This window comes from Notolepis coatsorum, assembly GCF_963971535.1.
Source record: "Notolepis coatsorum genome assembly, chromosome: 9".
NCBI classification, from domain to species: Eukaryota; Metazoa; Chordata; class Actinopteri; order Aulopiformes; family Paralepididae; genus Notolepis; species Notolepis coatsorum.
In genome coordinates, this window is record NC_140173.1 from 58,202,455 (window position 1) to 58,227,794 (window position 25,340).

At 43.8% G+C, this 25,340-nt stretch overlaps 1 protein-coding gene across 1 annotated transcript in view; it reads left to right on the forward strand.

Moving 5' to 3' along the window:
- loxl4 (lysyl oxidase-like 4) overlaps positions 1-24,290 on the forward strand; it is a 41,524-nt gene extending 17,234 nt beyond the window's left edge. The window contains exons 6-13 of the mRNA XM_084321880.1: positions 500-654; positions 6,338-6,505; positions 6,902-7,064; positions 7,531-7,774; positions 11,770-11,885; positions 12,560-12,696; positions 19,358-19,469; positions 19,704-24,290. Coding sequence (XP_084178006.1) covers positions 500-654; positions 6,338-6,505; positions 6,902-7,064; positions 7,531-7,774; positions 11,770-11,885; positions 12,560-12,696; positions 19,358-19,469; positions 19,704-19,774 — 1,166 coding nt within the window. The 3' untranslated portion in view covers positions 19,775-24,290. The remainder of the gene's footprint in view (positions 1-499; positions 655-6,337; positions 6,506-6,901; positions 7,065-7,530; positions 7,775-11,769; positions 11,886-12,559; positions 12,697-19,357; positions 19,470-19,703) is intronic.
- The last annotated feature ends 1,050 nt before the right edge of the window (positions 24,291-25,340 follow it).

The following is a 25,340-nucleotide window of genomic DNA, read 5'->3' on the forward strand; positions in this document are numbered from 1 at the left end:
GGTGGCGAGCGCGGCGGCCCGGCTGGCAGGACCCTTTCTCTCCTGGCAGATAGGAAGCGCTCGTCGTTAAGGTCTGGCTGCAGTGAGGGAGGGCCTGCTCTGTGTTCCTATGAAAAATAAACACAATAGATGGTTATCTTTTATACTCTCACCTTCGCCGCGATCATGTTGTTGAGTGGAGGAGAAGCATGTTAGGTTCTCTCTCAAGATGTTATCCCAGTCATTCTTCACCCTTAAAGGATCGCATGTGTGTGCTTGTGTGTGTGTGCTTGCATGTGCGCTCACTTACCTGTGTGCGTCTGTGCTAGGGCGTGCTCGCCGCCAGACTAGGGAGCAGGTAGATTAACTGCGCTCAGAGTGATTGCATTGCGATGCCATCTTGTCTGGGAGGTGAAATACTCACTCTCACAGGGCAGATGAATGTTACACTGGAATACAATGAACTTTCTTTCTCCTCTTTAATGCTGCCTTCCTCTTTCCCCCCCCCCCCTCCCTCCAGGTACCGGTCCCATCCATATGAACAACGTCCAGTGTTTGGGGTCAGAGCGCTCCATCCTGGACTGTCTCTTCCAGGAAGTCCCGCTGTGGACCTTCAAACACAACACGGACGCCTCGGTTCGCTGTAACGTCCCCATGACCGGCCTGGAGAGCACGGTACGAGCATAACACAACATACGACACATACAACATGATACAATACAACAGAACATGATACAACATGATACAACATAACTTTGGTGCATAGTTTGCAAAGGCTGCATCCCCGATTTTCCTTAGACTGTGGCTTGGAACCTTCAATAGACCAGTAGTAGATGATCGCAATGTTCTAGGAGGCACATAGTTGACTAGAGAATTTTCAATGTAGCTTGGTCCTGTTCCATTTAGTGCTTTGTATATAAGGAGGAGGACCTTGAAATCAATTCTAAATGTTACCGGACACCAGTGTAGGTTAGCTAATACTGGACTGATGTGGTCTCTCCTCTTGGTTCTAGTTAGTAGCCTAGCTGCCGAGTTTTGAATGAGTTGGAGTCGTTCTGTTTTTTTTGGGAGGCCAGTGAGGAGTGCATTACAGTAGTCACGTCGGCTTGAGATAAAGGCATGGATTAGTTTTTCAGTGTCTTTTTGATTTATAAACGGCCGTACCTTAGCTATGTTTCTAAGGTGGGAGAATTATGTTTTTGTCACCTTGTTGATGTGTGATTTAAAGCTTAGGTCTGAGTCTATTATAACACCAAGACTTGTAACTTTGGGTTTGATCCAAGGAGTAAGTTGCCCCATATTGCTCTAGGTAACATTTCTCTTTTTGTTATAGGACCGACTAGTAGGATTTCAGTTTTGCCCTCATTTAATTTTAGGAAGTTGTTCGTCATCCATTTGTTTATTGCTAAGAGACAGGCGGAAATGGAGTTTATAGCTGTGTGATAATTTGGTTCAGCAGAGATGTACAATTGTGTGTCATCTGCGTAACTATGGAAACATACATTGTGTTTTCGAATGATGTCTCCGAGTGGCAGCATGTATAGTGAGAATAATAATGGACCAAGGCAGCTTCCCTGTGGAACTCCGAAGTAGGCGTCATGTTTCTCAGAAGAATGATCTCCAAGCCTGACGTAATATTTTCTCCCTTTGATATATGTTCTGAACCAGTTGAATACATACTCAGAAAGACCAACTAACTTTTCTAGACGATTTATTAGGATATCATGATCGATCGTGTCAAACGCTGCGCTTATATCTAATAGGATGAGAATTGAGACTTTGTTTGCATCAGAGTTTATTCTGAGGTCACTAATTATTTTTGTAAGAGCAGTTTCAGTGCTATGGTGCGTTCTGAAGCCTGATTGAAATTCCTCCATGATGTTCTTTTCTTTGAGAAAGGAGTTTATTTGTATTGAGACCGTTTTTTCAAGTATCTTGCTGATGAATGGGAGGTTGGATATCGGCCTATAGTTGGTTAGTACATTACTGTCTAGTTTGGGTTTCTTTAGTAAGGGTCTTACGACAGCTGTTTTGAATGCGTCTGGGAAAATACCTGTCAGAAGCGATGTATTTATAATATTTAGGACATAACTTGCAATACTCTCTAATATTTGCTTAAAAAAATGCTGTGGGGTAGGGTCAATACAGGAAGTGGAGGAGTTACATTCCATGACAGTTTTGTAAAGCTCAGTTGATGTAATGCAAGCACATTTTCCTATGGTAACTTTTTTGCAGGGTTTGCTGATGGTGTCCATGTTTGTATCAGGACTAATGCTGGCTCTAATTGAAGTTATTTTGTTATTGAAGAATAATGTTAGTTCTTCACATTTTGATGCAGATGACTGTGGAGGGGTGGGGGCAGTGTTGAGTAGCTGGTCGATGGCTGAGAATAATATTCTAGAGTTTCCAACATTCTCTGTGATAATCTTAGAAAAATAGTCCTTTCTTGCCACTCGTATTTCTTTGTTATAGGCAGTCATGGCTTCCTTATACATATCGCAGTGGACTGTGAGCTTGCTTTCCCTCCATTTTCGTTCAGCAGCTCTACAGATTCTCTTTGTCTGACCAACACTGCTATTATTTAACCATGGGGAGATTTTGTCACTTGGCTTTTTTTTTTTTTTTTTTTTTACAACTTGATACAACATGATACAACATGATACAATACAACACAACATGATACAATACAACACAACATGATACAACATGATACAATACAACACAACATGATACAATACAACACAACATGATACAACATGATACAATACAACACAACATGATACAACATGATACAACATGATACAACATGATACAATACAACACAACATGACACAACATGATACAACATGATACAATACAACACAACATGATACAACATGATACAACATGATACAACATGATACAACATGATACAACACAACAGAACATGATACAACACAACACAACATGATACAACACAACATGATGCAACATGATACAACACAACATGATACAACATGATACAACATGATACAACATGATACAACATGATACAACACAACATGATACAACATGATACAACATGATACAACACAACATGATACAACATGATACAACACAACATGATACAACATGATACAACATGATACAACATGATACAACATGATACAACACAACATGATACAACATGATACAACACAACATGATACAACATGATACAACATGATACAACATGATACAACATTATACAACACAGCACAACATGATACAACACGATACAACATGATACAACATGATACAACACAGCACAACATGATACAACATTATACAACATGATACAACATTATTCTATCCCCAGGCCATCAGGTTGCTCAACGAACAATAACACTATGCAACAACCATCAAATGCACTCACAGCACACACATCCATATGCACACACTCACTTTAAACAAACAACACACTGCAGCACCCACTCTACACACTTTAGAACACCTAAACACACTTTATATTTATTGGCAAAGAATTTGCACTACAACCCATACCTCAGTACACCTTACTCTAAATTGTACCTAAATTGTACCTCATCCCATTTCTGCTTTGCACTATATAGTATATTGTAACTAGTATATTGTATAGTATATTGTATGGTAACTCAGTTACTTCTACTCTGCATTGAACATTGTACATATGTACATACTGAACACTTGTGTCTACGTACGTGACTTCTATTTTATACTTGCTATACTTATTTTATTTTATACTTATCCTTTTGTCTAGCACAGTCTCTGGAGTGTAACAGAAAAAAGCATTTTGTATAAAAGTATTCTGTACTTCTGTATGACAACTAATAAAGATAAAACAACAACATGATACAACATGATACAACATGATACAACATGATACAACATGATACAATTGAACTTCAGTTTGAACAGGCTGACTCCAGAGCTATGTGGCAGGGCCTCAAAACGATGACTGATTACAAAGGCACCTCCCTCAAACTGAACAGTGACATCTCCTTAGCAAATGATCTCAATACCTTCTATGCAAGGTTTGAGGCTGGGAATAACAACACCAGCCTACAAGCCACGGCAATGGGGGGGGGGAGGGTCTGCTGATGGCGATTCAGTGTTCAGGGTAACAGAGCATGAGGTGAGGAGGACCTTTAAGGACGGCATCCCCGGCCGCGTCCTAAAAGTCTGTGCCGACCAACTGGCCCCGGTATTCACTGACATATTTAACCTGTCCTTAGAACAGGCTGTCATCCCCACCTGCCTGAAGAAGTCCACTATCATCCCTGTACCTAAAAAATCCAAGCCTGCTTGCCTCAACGACTACCGCCCTGTAGCTCTCACCTCCATAGCCATGAAGTGCTTTGAGAAGCTAGTAAAGGGCTACATCTGCTCCTCCCTCCCCATCAACCTGGACCCCCTGCAATTTGCATACCGCCCCAACAGGTCCACAGAGGACGCCATAGCCCATGTGCTGCACACAGCAGCATCACACCTGGACAAGAGGCAGGGGAACTATGTGAGAATGCTATTCATCGACTACAGCTCAGCATTCAATACCATAGTCCCCTCCAAACTCATAGCCAAGCTCAGGGACCTGGGCTTGAACTATGATCTCTGCCAGTGGGTCTTAGACTTCCTGACGGGCAGACCCCAGGTGTTGAGAGCAGGCAACTGCACCTCCTCATCCATCACCCTCAACATAGGGGCTCCCCAGGGCTGTGTTCTGAGTCCCCTCCTCTACTCCCTGTACACACATGACTGTGTGGCTCAGCGGAACAACAACACAATCATCAAATTTGCTGAAGACACAGTAGTGGTGGGCCTGATCTCTGCAAACGACGAGAGGGCCTACCTGGAAGAGGTCAAGGTCCTGGCGGGATGGTGCCAGGAGAACAGCCTCTCACTGAACGTCAGCAAAACAAACGGAGATGATTGTGGACTTTAGGAGGTCGGGGGTCAGGGACTACAGCCCCCATCAGCATCGACGGGGCACCGGTTGAGAGAGTGAACAGTTTTAAGTACCTTGGAGCCCACATATCCGAGGACTTGACATGGACCACACACATTGACAGTGTTGTGAAGAAGGCACGACAACGCCTCTACTTCCTCAGGCGCCTAAGGAAGTTCCAAGTCAGTCAGAAGATCCTTAAGAACTTCTACTCATGTACAATAGAGAGCATCCTGACTGGCAATATCACCTCCTGGTTTGGGAATAGCACCGCACAAGACCGAAGCAGACTACAGAGAGTGGCACGTTCAGCCGAACGCACAATTGGAGGGGGGCTTCCCACTCTCCAGAACATTTACAACAAGCGGTGCAGGGGTAAGGCTAAGATAATTATTAAGGACTCCAGCCACCCAAACAACTGCCTCTTTGAACTGCTGCGGTCAGGCAAGCGATACCGGAGTCTCATGGCAAGCACAGAAAGACTCAGAAGAAGCTTCTATCCCCAGGCCATCAGGTTGCTCAACGAACAATAACACTATGCAACAACCATCAAATGCACTCACAACACACACATCCACACGCACACACTCACTTTAAACAAACAACACACTGCAGCACCCACTCTCCACACTTTAGAACACCTAAACACACTTTATATTTATTGGTAAAGGATTTGCACTACAACCCATACCTCAGTACACCTTACTGTAAATGGTACCTAAATTGTACCTCATCCCATTTCTGCTTTGCACTATATAGTATTGTATATTAGTATATTGCATAGTATATTGTATATTGTATGGTAACTCAGTTACTCTATTCTGCATCGAACATTGTACATATGTATATACTGAACACTGTGTCTACGTACGTGACTTCTATTTTTACTTCTATTTTTACATGCTATACTATTTTATTTTATTTCATACTTATCTTTTGTCTAGCACAGTCTCTGGAGCGTAACAGAAAGAAGCATTTTGTATAAAAGTATTCTGTACTTCTGTATGACAGTTATTAAAGAAACTTGAAACTTGAACTTGAAACTACAACACAACACAACATGATACAACATGATACAACATTATACAACACAACACAACATGATACAACATGATACAACATGATACAACATGACACAACACAACACAATATGATACAACATGATACAACATGATACAACACGATACAACACAGCACAACATGATACAACACAGTATAACAGGATACAACACAATACAACACAACACTACACAATACTGTTTTCATTGTTGAGTGCTACTCTTGTCAAACAGCCTCTTTTTAGTTTTCTACCAATCCATCGATTGATTGATTGATTGATTGATTGATTGATTGATTGATTGATTGATTGATTGATTGAATGACTGCTTGATTTCCATCTATATCATTGATCTTCAGGTGAGGTTGGCTGGTGGCAGGGTGCGGTCAGAGGGCCGCGTGGAGGTGCTGATGGAGGTGGGCGGTCGTAAGCGCTGGGGCTCTGTCTGCAGTGAGAGCTGGGGCATCAACGAGGCCATGGTGGTCTGCAGACAGCTGGGGATGGGCTTTGCAGCCAGCGCTCACCAGGTAGCAACACAACCAAGCAACACGTAACCATCACTGACCAACTGTGACGTCACAAGAAAACTGACACATTTTCTTTCTTTCTTTCTTTCTTTCTTTCTTTCTTTCTTTCTTTCTTTCTTTCTTTCTTTCTTTCTTTCTTTCTTTCTTTCTTTCTTTCTTTCTTTCTTTCTTTCTTTCTTTCTTTCTTTCTTTCTTTCTTTCTTTCTTTCTTTCTTTCTTTCTTTCTTTCTTTCTTTCTCTTTAAAACTCCCCCCTCTCCTCCATTCTCTTTCTCTGTTGTCAAACGACCTCTCTCTTTTTATCTTTCATACTCCTTCTCTGTCATTCTCTCTCTCTCTCTCTCTCTCTCTCTCTCTCTCTCTCTCTCTCTCTCTCTCTCTCCCCCCCGCTCCCCAGGACACCTGGTACTGGACCGGAGATCCCAACGCGGCCGAATTGATCCTCAGCGGAACCCACTGCGTCGGAACCGAACTGTCAATCCAGCAGTGTCGCCGTAACAACCACGTCCACTGTCCCCGGGGGGGCGGAACAAAAGCCGCGGGGGTCACCTGTTCAGAGAGTGAGTCATGTGGCACCTCACCTGTCTCTCCAGTTAGTGTGGCACTGGAGACGTGTGGGTAAATTCCAGCCAGCCGACAGAAACCTGTGTGATAAACACTATTCAGGCATGAAAGATAAACACTACTCAATCATCAAACCCAAGTAGCGTTTTCACTAGGAAGCAAGTCTGGTTCCTATAGACTTCTGTGTAATTCAAAACACAGACCTTTGTGTTAGTGGTGAGAGCTGCTGGCTGGGGTCGGGTTGTTACTGCGATGCGATGCGGGGAGGGGAGGGGAGGGGAGGGGGATCCTTGTGAGTACGCGTTTCATTGTCTCAAACACTAACCTGCTTTTAAACACGACAATTAAAGCCGAGCAGAACTAAACTGTTTGTTTTTCCACACCCCAGGGTTGTAGGAGACAGTGGCATTTAACCTACGATTCCAAAAATCCGGTTGAACTTGAACCTTTTTTTCCCCCCAGCTGCCCCTGACCTGGTGCTGGATGCCCAGCTGGTCCAGGAGACGGCCTACCTGGAGGACCGGCCGCTCCACCTGCTGACCTGCGCCAACGAGGAGAACTGCTTGTCGTCTTCGGCCGCCCGGATGAACTGGCCCTACGGCCACCGCCGCCTCCTCCGCTTCTCCTCGCGCATCATGAACATGGGACGCTCCGACTTCAGACCCAAGGCCACCAGAGAGAGCTGGACATGGCACCAGTGTCACAGGTACGGGATTAGATTAGATTAGATTAGATTCGATTTTATTCAAATTAGGGATGCTCGATATTGGCTTTTTTACCGATACCGATATACCGATATTGTCCAACTCTTAATTTCCGATACCGGTATCAACCGATATCAACCGATACCGATATATGCAGGGTTCCCCCCCCCCCCAAAACGGAATAATTTCAGGTAATTAACATTACATATCTCTTGTTGTGGAATTAACACAACATTATGCATACTTTTGACAATAAATAAAATCAGAATTTGTTCTTACTCGCTTGCCTGGGTAAATAAAGGTTCTAGAAATGTAAAAAGAAAAAAAAAAAACTCACATTTTAATGCCAATATCGGCCGATAATATCGGACATCCCTAATTCAAATGTATTGTCAGTATAAAATGACAAGTATACAATATGATAGCATGCAATGTAAAAAAAAAAAGTTCTTCACAGGAAATTCACTTTTACAGAGTACCTTTGTTTTTCTACTTTAAGTGTAAATACCATAAAAATACAGTAAATGATCTTTTATCAAAATATTAACCATTAAATAAAGGTTGTAATCTGTAAATGTATTTAATTTGACTGTAATTTAAGTATTTGGAAACCATTGATGCCAGACATTTACCGTTTTCGTGCAGCTTTTTTTCTTACAGTGTGTGCATTAAAGCTGTATATAGCATATAGATGTATTTATTCTTACTGTATATATATATATATATATATCTATCCACATCTGTCTGTGCATACGGTACCTGCATATAATCCTTTTTACATATCTGTAGATACTATATCTATATAGTATAGGAAGCTTCCCCTATATCTTTCCAACCTAATTAGCCTTGCCTCTAGCAGCTACCATACCAGGTCCACAAGATGGCTACTTTAAAAAAACCTGAGAATAAACACTGAACTAGGAAGAACAGCTTTTTCAAGCTTCGCACCTTGGGCATGGAATGGGCTACAGGACCATTATCCACTTAGATACCCTGGTTTCCCTCTGCCAATTTAAATCTGTATTACATAACTTCCTACAAGAAGAATGTCGCTGCTTTCTCTAGTCGGGTCCCAACTGAAAAACTGCTAAATTACTGTATTACCCTGTATTTTACTGTCGTACACTTTTACTATTATGTAGACTATTCTGTTTTGTGTTTTTGTGTTTACATGTGATGTATTGTATATTGTATACATGCACTTTTATTGTGTTCTTGTGTGGTGTATCGCACATTTGATTGCTGTCTGATGTATTGCAAATGTTATTGCTGTCATCTTGGCCAGGTCTCCCTTGCAAAAGAGATCTTGTATCTCAATGGGACTTCCTGATTAAATAAAGGTTAAATAAAATAAAATAAATGAACACTACAACTTTGTACATACATCAGATTCACACTATTACTCGTATATCACTATTGCACTTTACTGTTACATTTGCACTTGGATGCCAAACTTCTATTCGTTGTACTATACTTGTGCTGTATGATGACAATACATTTGAATCTAATCTAATATGGACAAAACAGCTTAGCTAGATTGAACAGGCATTCAGAATTTGTTCCTTCGTGATCTTATTGGATCTTATTGTTGTAGTGGAAGCTGTAGTGGAAGCTGTGAGGAAAACGGAGAACATTCTGAGGAGAACATTCTGAGGAGAACATTCTGAGGAACACAGAGAACATTCTGAGGAACACAGAGAACATTCTGAGGAGAACATTCTGAGGAACACAGAGGAACATTCTGAGGAACACAGAGAACATTCTGAGGAACACAGAGAACATTCTGAGGAACACAGAGAACATTCTGAGGAACAGAGAACATTCTGAGGAACACAGAGAACATTGAGGAACATTCTGAGGAACACAGAGAACATTCTGAGGAACAGAGAACATTCTGAGGAACAGAGAGAACATTCTGAGGAACACAGAGAACATTCTGAGGAACACAGAGAACATTCTGAGGAACAGAGAACATTCTGAGGAACACAGAGAACATTCTGAGGAGAACATTCTGAGGAACACAGAGGAACATTCTGAGGAACACAGAGAACATTCTGAGGAGAACAGAGAACATTCTGAGGAACACAGAGAACATTCTGAGGAACACAGAGAACATTCTGAGGAACACAGAGAACATTCTGAGGAACACACAGAACATTCTGAGGAACACAGAGAACATTCTGAGGAACACAGAGAACATTCTGAGGAACAGAGAACATTCTGAGGAACACGGAGAACATTCTGAGGAACAGAGAACATTCTGAGGAACAGAGAACATTCTGAGGAGAACAGAGAACATTCTGAGGAACAGAGAACATTCTGAGGAACACAGAGAACATTCTGAGGAACACAGAGGAACATTCTGAGGAACACAGAGAACATTCTGAGGAACAGAGAACATTCTGAGGAGAACAGAGGAACATTCTGAGGAACACAGAGAACATTCTGAGGAGAACAGAGAACATTCTGAGGAACAGAGAACATTCTGAGGAACAGAGAACATTCTGAGGAACACAGAGAGAACATTCTGAGGAACACAGAGAACATTCTGAGGAAGGCAGCGATAAACAAAGCGATATTGTGACGACGTAGCAGCATAACCGCCTCCATGACGCATAATAATTAACGTCCCATTGGATTTAATTGAGTTGAATCACTAACGGTACGAAAACACATGGAAGTGTGACCTCAACACGTGTACAGTAGACGCTGGTCGACCAGAGGTCCCTACAGGTAGCATTCCGTGCACAGCGACACACAGGACCCGTTGTCGGTGGGCCTACTATAGCCGGGCCTTAAGTCTGTTAGTGACATACATGACATTGTCCCTCAGAACCACTCCAGTTCCATTTCCCCGTCTACCGCTCAGAAATAAGCCCCCCCCCCCCCCCGCCCATCAGGGCAGCTTGTTCCCTGTCAGATGACGAGCGTTCGTGCTCAGGGCTCCGTCGCCACGGAGGGGGAAAAGAAGGCGCCGTTTGAAGCCCACAGTGTCGGCTGTGTGAGATCAGACGTGTCCCTGTGAGTTACGGGTGGTGGCCCCCCCCGAACGCCATGTCGTCATCCCTCCAGATTCATTAGCTGTCCGCGGAGGACCGCGCGTTCCGTGGAAACGACCGCCGCCGAGCCGGTCCGCTTCGCCCCCACAGTGCCGGCTGTTGTACACAAAGGACAGGCTAGGCCAGGGCTAGGCCCGCCTCAGTTAATCTCTTACAATAACACAGCAGCGCTATGTATGTGTGTTTCAAAGCCCCCTATTCAGTGGGAATAGGTAAACAGGGCTGTTGAGCGACGCAGGCTAGCAGGCGTTAGAACGGGGTTCTGTGAGAGGTGTCGCCGCGGCCGCCATGTTGTAGCAGTAAGGTCATTAGGCTAAGGGCTGTAAGCAGCTAGTGTTGCTGCTAGCGTTCCATTGGTGTGAATGCACTATAGGAGAGCAAGATATGCCTGCACGCACACACACACACACACACACACGCACACACGCACACACACACACACACACACACGCACACACACACACGCACACACGCACACACACACATACATTTACACATACATGCACGCCTAAACACTCAAAAACATACAAAAAAACACACAAACACAGAGACACACACAGGCAAATGCACACATGCACATGCTCACAAATACAGGCACTAGGATGAAGTTTGTGAACATTTGTACACGCACAAACACACGCACACAAAAACACATGCATGCATTTACACATACATGCACGCCTAAACACTCAAAAACATACAAAAACACACACAAACAGAGAGACACACAGGCAAATGCATGCACTAGCATGAAGTTTGTGAACACACACACACACACACACACACACACACACACACACACACACACACACACACAGACACACACACACACACACACACACACACACACACACACACACACACACACACACGCACACACACACACACACACACGTGCACATGCACTCACCGTGTCTGTCCTCTGTGTTGTCTTCCAGGCACTACCACAGCATCGAGGTGTTCACGCATTACGACCTGCTCACGCTGAATGGCACCAGGGTGGCAGAGGGACACAAAGCCAGCTTCTGTCTGGAGGACACTTACTGCCCCGAAGGTAATGTTCACTACCGTTACAAGTAGGGCTGTCAACCAACTTTAACACTAGCACAGCCATGGAGAAAATGCCACTAATTCCCGCCAGGAATGGGTCAGATGACCCGACAGCTTATATGAGAAATATGAGAAAAATAAACAGTGTAAACTATATAATTACCTCTGAATATAAAAATATGAGGTTTACCACAATGAAATGTAGGTTTGAGTGACATAAAAAAAAAAAAATAATAATAAATTAAATAAAATAAAAAATATTATACTTTTTTTTTTTTTTTTGATGGAAGAGCCACACATTGACGGGTAAAGAGCCACATGCGGCTTGCGAGCCACGGCTTGGCCACCCCTGCGCTAGACGCTCGCAAAGTGCTGTGACTTTCGTCTGTTCCAACGGCCAATATGTGGAATAACGTTCTAATTACATTTTCCTGAAGTCATTTTGAAATTTCAGAAACAGTGCCAGATAAAACGGGTACTTTTAGGAAAAGTCATTGAGTGACAACAGAGCTGGAGCTTGACCGAATGATGAGGATACATTTATTGAAAATGCCTAGAGGTCATTTGATCCCTTGTCGGCTGTGCTAGTGTTAAGGGATCTGATGGCTCTTTAAGAATCAATGTCAACAAAAAGCAAGCTTTAAGAGCGGCGTGTTGTTTTGTGTGTGTGTGTTTCAGGTCTCCAGAAGCGTTTCTCTTGCTACAACATGGGTGACCAGGGCATCTCGGCGGGCTGCTGGGACACCTATCGCCACGACATCGACTGCCAGTGGGTGGACGTGACGGACGTTAAGCCAGGAGACTACATATTCCAGGTCAGAGATAATTTCCTGTCCCTGACTCCTACCCTGTAGTAGTGGATGTATGTCAATCAAAACCATACAGTCACATAGGGCTGACCCCTATTAGTATTATTAGACCACTAATCGGTCGAAAGTAGCCGTAGTCGACTAGCCAACCTCTTAGTCGAAAAAAAAATATATATAATTTTTTTATAATTTTTTTTATCATTCTTTCCAAAAGAAAAGAGGCCTAGAAGCGTGGCTAACGCTAATGGCACGCATACCAGAGGCTAACTGCCTAAGAAAACAGGCACAGAGGCACTGAAAGAGGATTTCACCCATCTAATGAACACACTAGACTAGACAAATATCAAGATGTATCCGTCAGTGGACCAATTGCATGCTTTTGCAGAGGACAAGGAGCCTTCAGTCGACTCCTTCAGACATTAAGCACCCCCCACAGCCCAAATGGAATGATAAAAAAAAAATTAAAAAATATTATACTTTTTTATTTTATTTAAAAAAAATTTAGCCGACCAATATTCGACTAACGGCACATTTTGGTCAATCATAGTCGACCATCCAAATCCTTAGTCGGGGACAGCCCTACAGTCACAGCTCTCAGTGTTTCCAATGCAAGGACTTAGTTGTGGTCCAACAGATAGACTACTTTCACTTGACCAGTCAGTAGGTTACAAGCAGCAGTTAACGTGTTAAACACACAGTCCTTTCCCCTGCCTGAATGCGTTTGTTGCCTGACACTGTTAGGAATGGGGGTAGTGAGGGAAGGAGAGTAGAACCCAATGTTGCAGGACAACGGTGACGAGAGAGGAGGCAGAGACGAGGGAGTAGAAAATAATGATTTGTATTTGAAGAGCAACCGGTAAACAAGGGCACAAAGGGTTACAAAACAACAAAACAGACGCAGCCGGGCTGGCACTGAGGAACAACGAACTGTGAACACGAAAAGGAAAGGCAACAAAACAAAATACTTATCGAACACTTACTTTAGACAACAACACTACATGGTACGGAGGCGTCGACAGGAACGAGGGAAAACGGAGGTATGAGAAGAAGACCGAACACACATATATACACTGACTAATTACAATTGGCCACACCTGGCCAGGCCAGTCTAAAACACCACAACAACCAACTAAACACAAAAGCAAATTACAAAACCACAAGCAGGCAGGGGAACCACATCACACAGGGGAAGGGACATTCAATAACACACACCATGAAATCACATTAATTATATTCATCATAATAGTCAATATCGGTGTGATGATTGAGTCGCCTATTCTCAGTCCTTGCCCCACAATGGTGGAATGAACTACCCACCCCAGTTAGGACAGCCGAATCACGTCCAATCTTTCGCCGTCGACTAAAGACGCACTTCTTCAACCATTATCTGAATTAAAAAAAAAAAAAGAAAAAAAAAAAAAAAAAAAATCTAACCCTAACTAACCGTACTGTCATGCACTTGTCCTAATAAACTAACCTACACTGTAGCACTCAACACTTTGATGAACATTGTTGCTCAGCTGATAGAGTTGTGCCCTTCCTGATGGCTTGTCGTACAGAACTTGTAAGTCGCTTTGGATAAAAGCGTCAGCTAAATGACTAAATGTAAATGTAAATGTAAATGATTGCCTGCACCATCTATATCATCTGGCCACTAGAGGGAGGTAGGAGACCAGGTAGGAGACCACTGTTCCCATTGTTGTGACCACTATTTACATTGTGGCCACTGTTTACATTGTCCTCCCTGGAACCGTTACAGATACAGCCTGTTATCAACACAAATAACCAAATAACCAAATAAAAATGGTAAATGGATGGTAAATGGTGAGTTTATATAGCGCTTTTATCCACTCTCACATTTTTCCCATTCACTCACACAGTCACACACGATGCAAGGTGCCAACCTGCTCATCGGGAGCAATTTGGGGTTAAGTGTTTTGCTCAAGGAGCAATGTGCAATACTTTATATGCAATACTATGCATATAATCCAGAGGTGTTTGAAGAGTCTTGGCGGGCTGGGTCGTAGAGATTCCATAGTGTCAGTCAGAGCGTGAAACACCAGCCACATTCTCGTACATCTTGGCTAGTGTCTGGTACGGGTGCTATCAGCTTTGGTAGGTACAGTACAGTACAGTAGGTCGCCAGCTTGTCTTCAGTTGAGTTTGTTCCATTCTAAAATCGGATTCAAATCGGTGCGTGAAAATCCAAAATCCATTAGACCGTCTCATGCGCTGCTCTCTGTGAGGCAGATCTAGAACACCTCCAGACCTCAAGACCTCCAGACCTCCAGACCACCAGACCACCACACAGCCTCACTGGTCCCTTTCACTCCTCCATCTCTCTGTCATTACTCGGTCCCGTGTCAATCGGCTGTGTCGCTGTGGGCACCCCTCCAGACCACATCAAAGGCTCCGTTCTCCATTACCCCCCCCCCCCCATCTGCTATTCAGACTACTAATCCCAGCATGCCGCAGTGTGCCGCGGCTCTTAGATCTCAGCATGGTCGCGGGAGAGGGGTTCAAGTGTAACCTGCTGTTAATTACCGCTGCTGCCTAATCCTACAGAGAGGTTACACTCAATCTGGTTCCCCGTTAATTACACCTCCCCGAAGTGTTGGAGACGGCTTTATTTAATTCACCCATAATGTCCCTGCGACACGCAAATACACACATGCGCACACACGCACACACGCAGACAGAAGCACATACACAAACGATGTGTATTTTAGGCATGTTGAGCAGGGCGTAATTACAAAGCGGCACCCTGCCACAGTTATGCACCATGCGGAGGAGAAGGGGAGGGAGAGGAGGGAGAGGAGAGGAGAGGAGAGGAGAGGAGAGGAGAGGAGAGGAGAGGAGAGGAGAGGAGAGGAGAGGAGAGGAGAGGAGAGGAGAGGAGAGGAGAGGAGGGGAGGGGAGAGGAGAGGAGAGGAGAGGAGAGGAGAGGAGAGGAGAGGAGAGGAGAGGAGAGGAGAGGAGAGGAGAGGAGAGGAGAGGAGAGGAGAGGAGAGGAGAGGAGGGGAGGGGAGAGGAGAGGAGGGAGAGAGGAGAGGAGAGGAGAGGAGAGGAGAGGAGAGGAGAGGAGAGGAGAGGAGAGGAGAGGAGAGGAGAGGAGAGGAGAGGAGAGGAGAGGAGAGGAGAGGAGGGAGAGGAGAGGAGGGAGAAGAGAGGAGGTGAGGGAGGAGAAAGAGAGATAGAGAGATAATGAGAACAGACAGACAGACAGACAGACAGACAGGTATACAGGGAGGCAGATAGATAGATAGATAGATAGATAGATAGATAGATAGATAGATAGATAGATAGATAGATAGATAGATAGATAGATAGATAGATAGATAGATAGATAGATAGATAGATAGATAGGCAAGCAGACAGACAGACAGACAGACAGACAGACAGACAGACAGACAGACAGACAGACAGACAGACAGACGTGTAGTTAGTTACCACGGTCGCAACACTGAAAAACACAAACAACCTTTACGGTCCTCTCGCTGGCACTGTTCTTTCACTTATCTAGTAAAGTGAGAGATGAAGGCCCGCTCCCCTCATCTTCAGAGACGGACCCAGAAAACCCCTCGTCCTTGAACCACCCAGAGTTAATGAGACACACACACCAATTACCCAAATTAACCAGGGTCTCCCCTCAGTCACACGCCACCTCGTGCCCCCTTCCATTAGGAACGGCTAATTTGCCACCAAGGAATTTCTCCTGCCCTGTTCTTTTTTTTTATAGCCACTTTCTCACTAAAGGAACACATTCCTGCAACTCTACAGGAAGACCGGCACACTGACGTCCAACACGGTCATTTACTGTGGAAAATACGGAGGTAGTTTTTTGTGCGTTCACTAAAAGTTCTTAAAGATTTCCATTTTTCTTCCTTCTCCGCTCTCTCTCTCAGTGTAGCCGTTTGTAACCTGCACTTAAAGTGGGTGTAGCAGTTTACAGAGCCGCCCATTAGAGTAAATGGCTTCTCAGTGTTATCACCAGGCCCGGCTTAAGAGAACGGTTGTATCAGCAGTCATGTGGAGTCGCACTGTAAAATAACAGACTATTAGCACAACGTGTGACAGCGCTCCTGTTGCACGCTGTGGTCCCAGTGTGTAACGACGCGTTGGGACCAGCCCTGCGTTTCTGCCAAATCAGCCCTTATTGTCACATCGCTGCGTCGGTGCAAAGGGCGGAGCTGATAAACACGCCACGCTTCTCTGTGACAAGGGTTTGGGGGGGGGGGGGGTTGTGATCTGCCTCCCTGCCCCCCCCACAGAGCTTTTAGGGGGGCTTGCAGGGGACATGTCCCCCTTGATATCAAGAAGTGGTAAATTTGTCCCACTAAAAAAATATAGCTAATATCAACTACCTGTACTACCTGTAACTATATAATAAATAGAATACATATTTGAAAGCAATACTGCATTATATTCCATTACATTTGTGTCAGCTGGTACCTGAGTGTTGTCTTTTTCTTTACATAAATAAAGACATTTCCACCATAAATCGATGCAGAAACGGCATGAATTGGGGGATAATTTGCAGGAAATTAAGTGTTTGACGCTCAATTTCTTCGGGTAGGACCCACAGACCCCACACTTAAAGTACCCCCCCCCCCCCCCAAATGTTGAAACCAAATCTACACCCCAAACACCCCCAGCTAGAAAACAGAACAACAGCACGTTATTATTGTCGCCGCGGACGAGACTTTGTCAGATTACACAACTTTCCAAACGGCAGCTGTAAAATACTTTTACGACAGGCTTTCCTTAAAGAATTGGCAACGTGTTACTTGCCACATGAATTTTTTTTGAAAAAAAGGTCTTGTCTCCGTTAGCTATGTTCAGTCTGGCTGGGGCTATAGCCATGGCCAGGTTTGGTATGGTATGGTTGGGATTGTGTCTCGATTGCGTTTCTTGTAAACACTCCGGTTGCCAGGCCATTCACAACAATGACAATGTGGTACATGAGCTAAACCACGATGATACAGTCCCGGTCAGGTCTGGCCAGGATGAGAATGGTGTCCAGCCAGGTTCGACCAGGTTCTAAAGACAATGGAGACACTAACTGTGTGCCGGACAGGCCACAGCACGGCTAAACCCTGGCTAGCGGAGACAAGGCCACAGCATGGCTAAACCCTGGCTAGCGGAGACAAGGCCACAGCATGGCTAAACCCTGGCTAGTAGAGACAAGGCCCCAGCACGGCTAAACCCTGGCTAGTAGAGACAAGGCCACAGCACGGCTAAACCCTGGCTAGCGGAGACAAGGCCACAGCATGGCTAAACCCTGGCTAGCGGAGACAAGGCCACAGCATGGCTAAACCCTGGCTAGTAGAGACAAGGCCCCAGCACGGCTAAACCCTGGCTAGTGGAGACAAGGCCACAGCGCAGCTAAACCCTGGCTAGTGGAGACAAGGCCACAGCACGGCTAAACCCTGGCTAGTGGAGACAAGGCCACAGCGCGGCTAAACCCTGGCTAGTGGAGACAAGGCCACAGCACGGCTAAACCCTGGCTAGTGGAGACAAGGCCACAGCACGGCTAAACCCTGGCTAGTGGAGACGAGGCAGAAGTGCCGTGCTACTCTATGCTACTGTATAACGATACATCATGTCCGGCTGTGGCCCAGTCTCACCAAATGGAACGTCGTTTAGATGTTAAAGTGCGTAAGCAAACGCACGGCGCGTTTATCTTTCCGAACGGTAATACTGCATGGAAAAGTCATCCAACTTTTTATGGACGTGAACGAGATGGACTATAAAAACAATATCGGCCGAGAGTGCCCTTTAATAACAGGCCCACTCACGGTTTGACATCCAGTTGATCTTTACTTCTAATGGGTTTCTCAGTGTGTGGATCTCGAGGAGCATGCAGTGTTATTACTCCAATTCTGTCCCTTTTCTCCACGCGTCTGGCCCGGCTGGTAGATATTGGACGTAGGGGGCGGAACAATGAAGCGATAAACTCCCTCCATCTTCCATAAACGAGTCTGTGGTGGTGGTGGTGGTGATGTAGTAAGCATGTCTGCATGTCAGGAGGTCATGATGATCCAGCGAAGGTTCCGTGTGCTCCGTGTTAATGAACCAATAAAGGACAGTCGAGACTTACAGTAACTCTGGGTAGCGATCCAATACATGACTTACTGTCTGTAACTTACTGTATAGACGTAGGCTGTTAGTATGGGGTCATTGGACAACAATAACTGTGGTATAACCCATTTTCCCCTCCGTGAACTAAATAATTTTTGTGATAAAACGCAGATTACTGTTTATTGATTCTAGTGTTCAGGAAATTCTCTGCTTCAGATCTGCAAGATACCCAGTACCACTAATAGTATTGCTGCATCGCTAGTTAACAGAGTTACTAAGAAGATACCCAGTACCACTAATAGTATTGCTGCATCCCTAGTTAACAGAGTTACTAAGAAGATACCCAGTACCACTAATAGTATTGCTGCATCCCTAGTTAACAGAGTTACTAAGATGATACCCAGTACCACTAATAGTATTGCTGCATCCCTAGTTAACAGAGTTACTAAGAGGATACCCAGTACCACTAATAGTATTGCTGCATCCCTAGTTAACAGAGTTACTAAGAGGATACCCAGTACCACTAATAGTATTCCTGCATCCTTAGTTAACAGCAGCACTATTTAACCGTGTTAACCCCTCGCAGGTGGAAGTTAACCCCGTGATGGACATGGCCGAGTCCGACTTCTTGAACAATGTGATGAGATGTCGATGCAAATATGACGGACAGAGAGCTTACATGTATGGATGTCACGCAGGTGAGACTCTCTCTCTCTCTCTCTCTCTCTCTCTCTCTCTCTGTCTCTCTCTCTCTCTCTCTCTCTCTCTCTCTCTCTCTCTCTCTCTCTCTCTCTCTCTCTCTCTCTCTGTCTCTCACACACATGTCCTTTCCTTTACCTGTGTTCCCTCCTTTCTGTCTACGGTGTGTCTGACTATGTCTATGTGTGTCGTGTGTCTCTCCCCCCCCCCCCCCCCCCCCCCCCCCTTAACAGGAGATGCATACAGCGCGGAGATCGAAGATCTGTTTGAACACCAGAGGCAGATCACTAATAACTTTGTGTAGCCCGCCCCCCATGGCCCGGTAGGAAGCCCCTCAGAGACTGCTCATGGTGGGCAGGGTGGGTGGGTGCGCTAGAGTCCATGGTCCTATAGGACCTCAGGATGACCCACAATACTAAAAGAACTCACAATATGGCACTGTCCAACTCCTGGACCGATGTGGACTACACCCCCCAGAGTGCATCACATCACAGAGGAGCCCGGCCCAGAGACCTTACATTCAAACTTGAACAGCCAATGACAACAAGAGAGCAACAACAGGTGCCTTATAGGCTAAACATGTCGGGGTGGGGGAGTCTGGGTTTCAGTTAAGAACGAAGTAAAATGGATTTTGATTGAAACTATAATGTTGACGTTCGCTTGTGAATGTGGACTAGCTTAGCTATTCAAAAATGTGTAACTATGAATGGTCTTAATATTACTATAGCTAACCTGTCTATAAAACAAGGATGGCCCAACAATGAAGGGAAATTCATAGTATACCCTCACCATGAGTAGAGAGGACAGGCAGGCATGGGAAAAACTGAAAGTGAAAGATTTTGAGTTGAAATTCTGCATCTAAATGACAATCATTGGTCTGATGCACGGTTGGCCTACTGTAGCCTACTGTAGTTGGCCTTTTCTTGTGTTAGTATTATTTTACCCATAGCCTACTACTCTAAACCTATTTTACCCTGTGTGGTGGTTATTGGCAACTCCTAGTATATCCCCGCTCGGTGCTCCCGTTCAATACTGTATGCCTTTACATTAACCTCACTACATTTAATTTGACCAGTGTTTTAAAATGCATTTTTTATTATTATTTTTTTTTTATTATTAAAGCTGCAGTAGGTAATTTATGAGAAATTAAGAGTGAGTTTCCCTGCCCAGCGGAAATAGAACAAGGTCTGCGTCACTTTTCAAGCCCACGCACGTGCAACGAAGGCTTTCCACAGACTCCCAGAGGCACCAGCAGATTTAAGCTGAATAAAAAAAAATATATATATATATATATTTGCCAGCCTTTGATCGACAGGTTTTTTTTTTCTCTTGCACATCTGCCAATCAGAGGCTGGGTAATATTCTTCATTATCTATTTTTCAGCTGGGAGTGAAGAGTCCTGGCTCTGGGAGTCTTTGGAAAGCCTTTGTTGTGCATGCATGGGCTTGAAAAGTGATGCTGAGCTTGCTCTCTTTCTGCTGGGTAGATAAACTCACACTTGCTAATCTCTCCCGAAGTGACTGTACGTACTGCAGCTTTAATTATGCTGTTAACAACAGCATTATCTTACAGTATAACTGTAGTCGAAACATTTACAGCCTACATACTTTTGCTTCTCGTCTTGAATTTATATTTCAAGAGGTCAACTGATTTTTATATTGCAAGAGGTCAAATTATTTTCATGATTTTTAATGATGCACTTTACCTGTTGAATATCAGTATTTCAAATTTTGGCAAAACCCCCTTTTTGAAATTAGCCTTCTATTTGACTTTTAGGATATTTTCTTCAATCCAAGAAAGGGCAAATTTTCATGTGTTTAGTTTTTGAATAACTGAAATCCACAACTTGTGCTTATTTTTCATATACAGTGTACTATTTATGGATGGTGAAAGTTAATTTATTCAACATACTAATTTTATCTACATAACATACAATATATTACATGCTCACCAATGAGTTTCTTAGCTACCTTTTAACTTCAGGTTATAATATTTAGTATGTGTTATGCTGGGTGGGGGGGCTTTATTATGTAGACTTATGGCTGCCCCCATTAATGATGTCACACAGTCCTCCTAATCTATCCCACAATGCAAAGCATTTAACACATCCTCTTTCGCTGTTAGCTAGCGTCAGCGCTACCATTAGCTACAAACATTTTAGCTAATGTCATCAACCAAATGTTGCTGCTAACGCTGGCTACTGTTAATCAAAGACCATCCTTGATTAGCTTTAGCTTTAGCTGTAACATGTGGTAGCTGACATAGCAGATATACTGTTTGGTAAGGAATGTTAGCACTACGACTTGCTAACAGCTAACAAGAGAATGCTAGATGCCTTGCACTGTGAAATAGATACAATATTTAATAGCTTCAATAATGAGCGCAGCCATATTTAATACAGTCCCCTGTTATTAGAAAGGGTCAGCATTCCTGTGATGCAGTTGAGTTAAAGGTAGGCTACTGTAGCCTAAGTGGCATTTTCTTTGTTAAAATAAGTGGTCTACATGTTAAAACATACCTACAGCCAGGCTAAAATAATAGCTCTACATACAGCCAGTACTGATATAGAGTGTTTTGTCAGTAACATGGGTCTCCCAGTCCCTCCACTCTGCAGTAACAAGTAAAATAATCTGCCAGCAAATTTGGCATGGCAAGACTTCTTGAATTAAGTAAAACTATCTAGGGTTCTCCCTCCTGGTTGGATAAAATGGGAAGGGATACCAGAAAATGTATTTTCTGTTTACTGCAGAGCAGAGGGACTGGAAGACCCATGCTACGGACCAGACACTCTATATCAGTGATGGCTGTCAGAATGTAGAGCTATTTAACACTTATTTAAAACAAAGAAATACCACTTACGGCACCTTTAAATGTCGGTTCATTTGATATCTGTTGAACAACTGCATCCACAGTGCTGTTCCTACAACCGTCTGCTCGGAGGGGAGTGAAAGCGGGGCCTGGAAAACCCACAGTACTGTGGCGGGCAGGCAGTGTTTGAGACCGTATAAAAAGCCCTTTAATTACATGTGTTTGGGTTAGGCGTAGGGTTATGGCGACGGTTAGCGCCACAGCTTCGGCTTTTCACACAGACACGTCGGAGCTGCCGCGGTGCGGGCCGAGAGCGAGAGAACAAGGATCTAGAGACAGATACGGCTATCTTTTACGGAAGCAAAGCGAGAGACGGAGAGAGAGTCTGAGAGGGAGAGAGTCGAGAGAGAGAGATTGAGAGAGAACGACAGAGCAAGTCAGAGAGAGAGAGAGAGAGAGGGTTGAGAGAGGAACTTTGATGCAGACGTAGAGTTTTTTTTACTACCAGAGCTGCCTCTCTGTGCAGGCTCTGCCGCAAGCTGGCGTTTTCAGCGCCTCAAGAGAACAACATTTTTGTCTGGTAGCAGAATAAATGACTATATTATTCACGCTTCGGCATCACGGTACACAAGTTGCCCTGTTTTAGTATATTTTCTTTGTTAACCCTAGCACTGCCTGAGGTTTACTGTGCCCTGTCCGCGTCTCAGCTGAGGCAGTAGCTTTTGTAGTTCCTCGCTAAACGGTGTAACTCTCGCCAGAGTGGAACTACGAGTCGAGCCTGTCGCCGCTTGTCTGCGTCGTCGCCCTCCACCGTATATAGTGCCTTTGCTGTCTTCCACCTTGTCCTTAGCGGTTGAATGCGTTTAGATGTTTTTCCTCTAAAGGACAGTGTCCGGGACATGTTATTTGTGGCCTAGTCACCTTGTGTGAAGAGACACGAGCACACTCTTAACCCTTTCACTACCACACTACAGAAGGTTAGCCCTTTCACTACCACACTACAGACTGTGTGGTAGTGAAAGGGTTAACGCTTTGTCGTGTGGCAGTGAAAGGGTTAACCTTCTGTATTGTCGCAGTGAAAGGGTTAACCCCTTGGTGTAGTGTGGTAGTGAAAGGGTTAACGGATGGACACACACACACACACACACACACACACACACACTGTCCCGGCGCAATCTGCCCCTTCAGCAACTGTAGACGAAAGTGATCTTAGACAGAGCTAGAGGTTTAACAGGAGTATTTAATGATGTGTGTTGTGTGTTTTTTTTTTTTTTTTTTTACATTGTTTTGTGCTCGTGTACAGTTGACATAATTAACATCGTCTGTGTTATAAGTCTAAGTGTTATTTAATTTTGTATGACAGTTCCACAGCTCAAATATATATTTGTTTCGTTATCATCACCACATTCACTTTCAAATCTGATTACTGTACGTGATCCATGCTGTTGTTACATAGTGTTGCGATATCGTTGTACACGGCCAGTTAGACAACCATGTTATCCTCTTATGCCTACGTCCTATGTCCTGTACGCTGAGAGCTTGAGCTATACGGTGCTATTCTACGGTATTATTATAATAATAATTATTATTATTATTATTATTATTATTATTATTATTATTATTATTATTATTATTATTATTATTATTATTATTATTATAGTATTATTATTATATTAGTAGTATGTATGTGAAAGCTGTACTCTCAGGGACATTGCTCTACTTGTTTCAGGATAGATAGACTGTAACATGTGGTGCTAGCTTGCGTCTAGCTAGCCATACAAAGGATGATTTCGCTTAATGTCAACTCCCTTTCCCAAAGGAACCTGTATATTTCCATTTCCACGCCGATATGCAAGTCGTATGAAATCGACAGACTATACGTGACATTTTGTCTTGGGGATAATAAGGATAACTGTGGTTTAGATTCTGGTCTGACTGAGTCGTGTTCAAGTGTTCAGTTGATCACCCTTCATTTATCATTACTGTGAATCAATAAAACTTCGTCACACGCAGCCCTCGTGTCTCTTCTTTGTGCTTCTTAACCTGTGACAGCGTTTGTGAATGATCGCTCTTTTCATTTTCAAACCTTTATTTAAACTCTAAAGGCAACTGAGGTTTCCCTCGTTAACAATAAGAAATCAATTAAAACACGTACAACTTGATTGACAAAGGTTGGAGATCAAGGTTTTTAAATCTGCAACAGAGGGGAGAATCTCAAGCTTTAAAGGAACACGCAATCTTTTGGGGGAAATTAGCTTATTTGCCATCTACCCCGGAGTTAGACAAGCAGATACATACCCTTTTCTTCTCTGCGCATGCATTCAGAGTAGGGAACACCCGCACCGTTAGCCTAGCTTAGCGTCATTCACTGGAAGTAGGTTCCTCCATTAGCCTAGTTCCCAACAGTCATGAAAATACACTTCAAATACAACCCCAATCTGTCTTTAGTTGGAATTCTACGAAATTCCATCTAAATTCCATTCTATAATAATAATAATAATAATAATAATAATAATAATAATAATAATAATAATAATAATAATAATAATAATAATAAAAATAAATGGAGTATAAACTAAATAAAAATAGAAGCAGAATATAATATAATTATGGGCCAGGGCTGTACAACTGTGCACGATGTGGTCAAGTGTATACACCAATTAGAATAAAAATAACAATACATGTCATATCTATCATTAGTAATGAATCTGAGGACAGAGTTGGGCTCAAATGAAGCAGGAACATGTGTGATCTCCGTGTTAGGAGAGAAGGCAACAGAGCCTGTAGTATGTGTAACCTTTTCCCTGCACCTGTTCCAATACGCTTAAGAGCCTTTAATGTTGTCTGAAGATCATATCTGCCCCCCCCCCCCCCCCCCCCCCCTAGTCAGTCAAAGCCGGGGCAATTAAAGGTCCAGTTTTGGAGAACCGTAGAGACCGGTGCCACTCTATTTTCGGGGGAGGCGTCTCCGAGAAATGTCCAGGTTGTCCAAACGAAAGACGTTTCAAGTTGTTGGCTTTGCTGAGGACTAAATCATATGCAAATACTGCACGGATAACTTT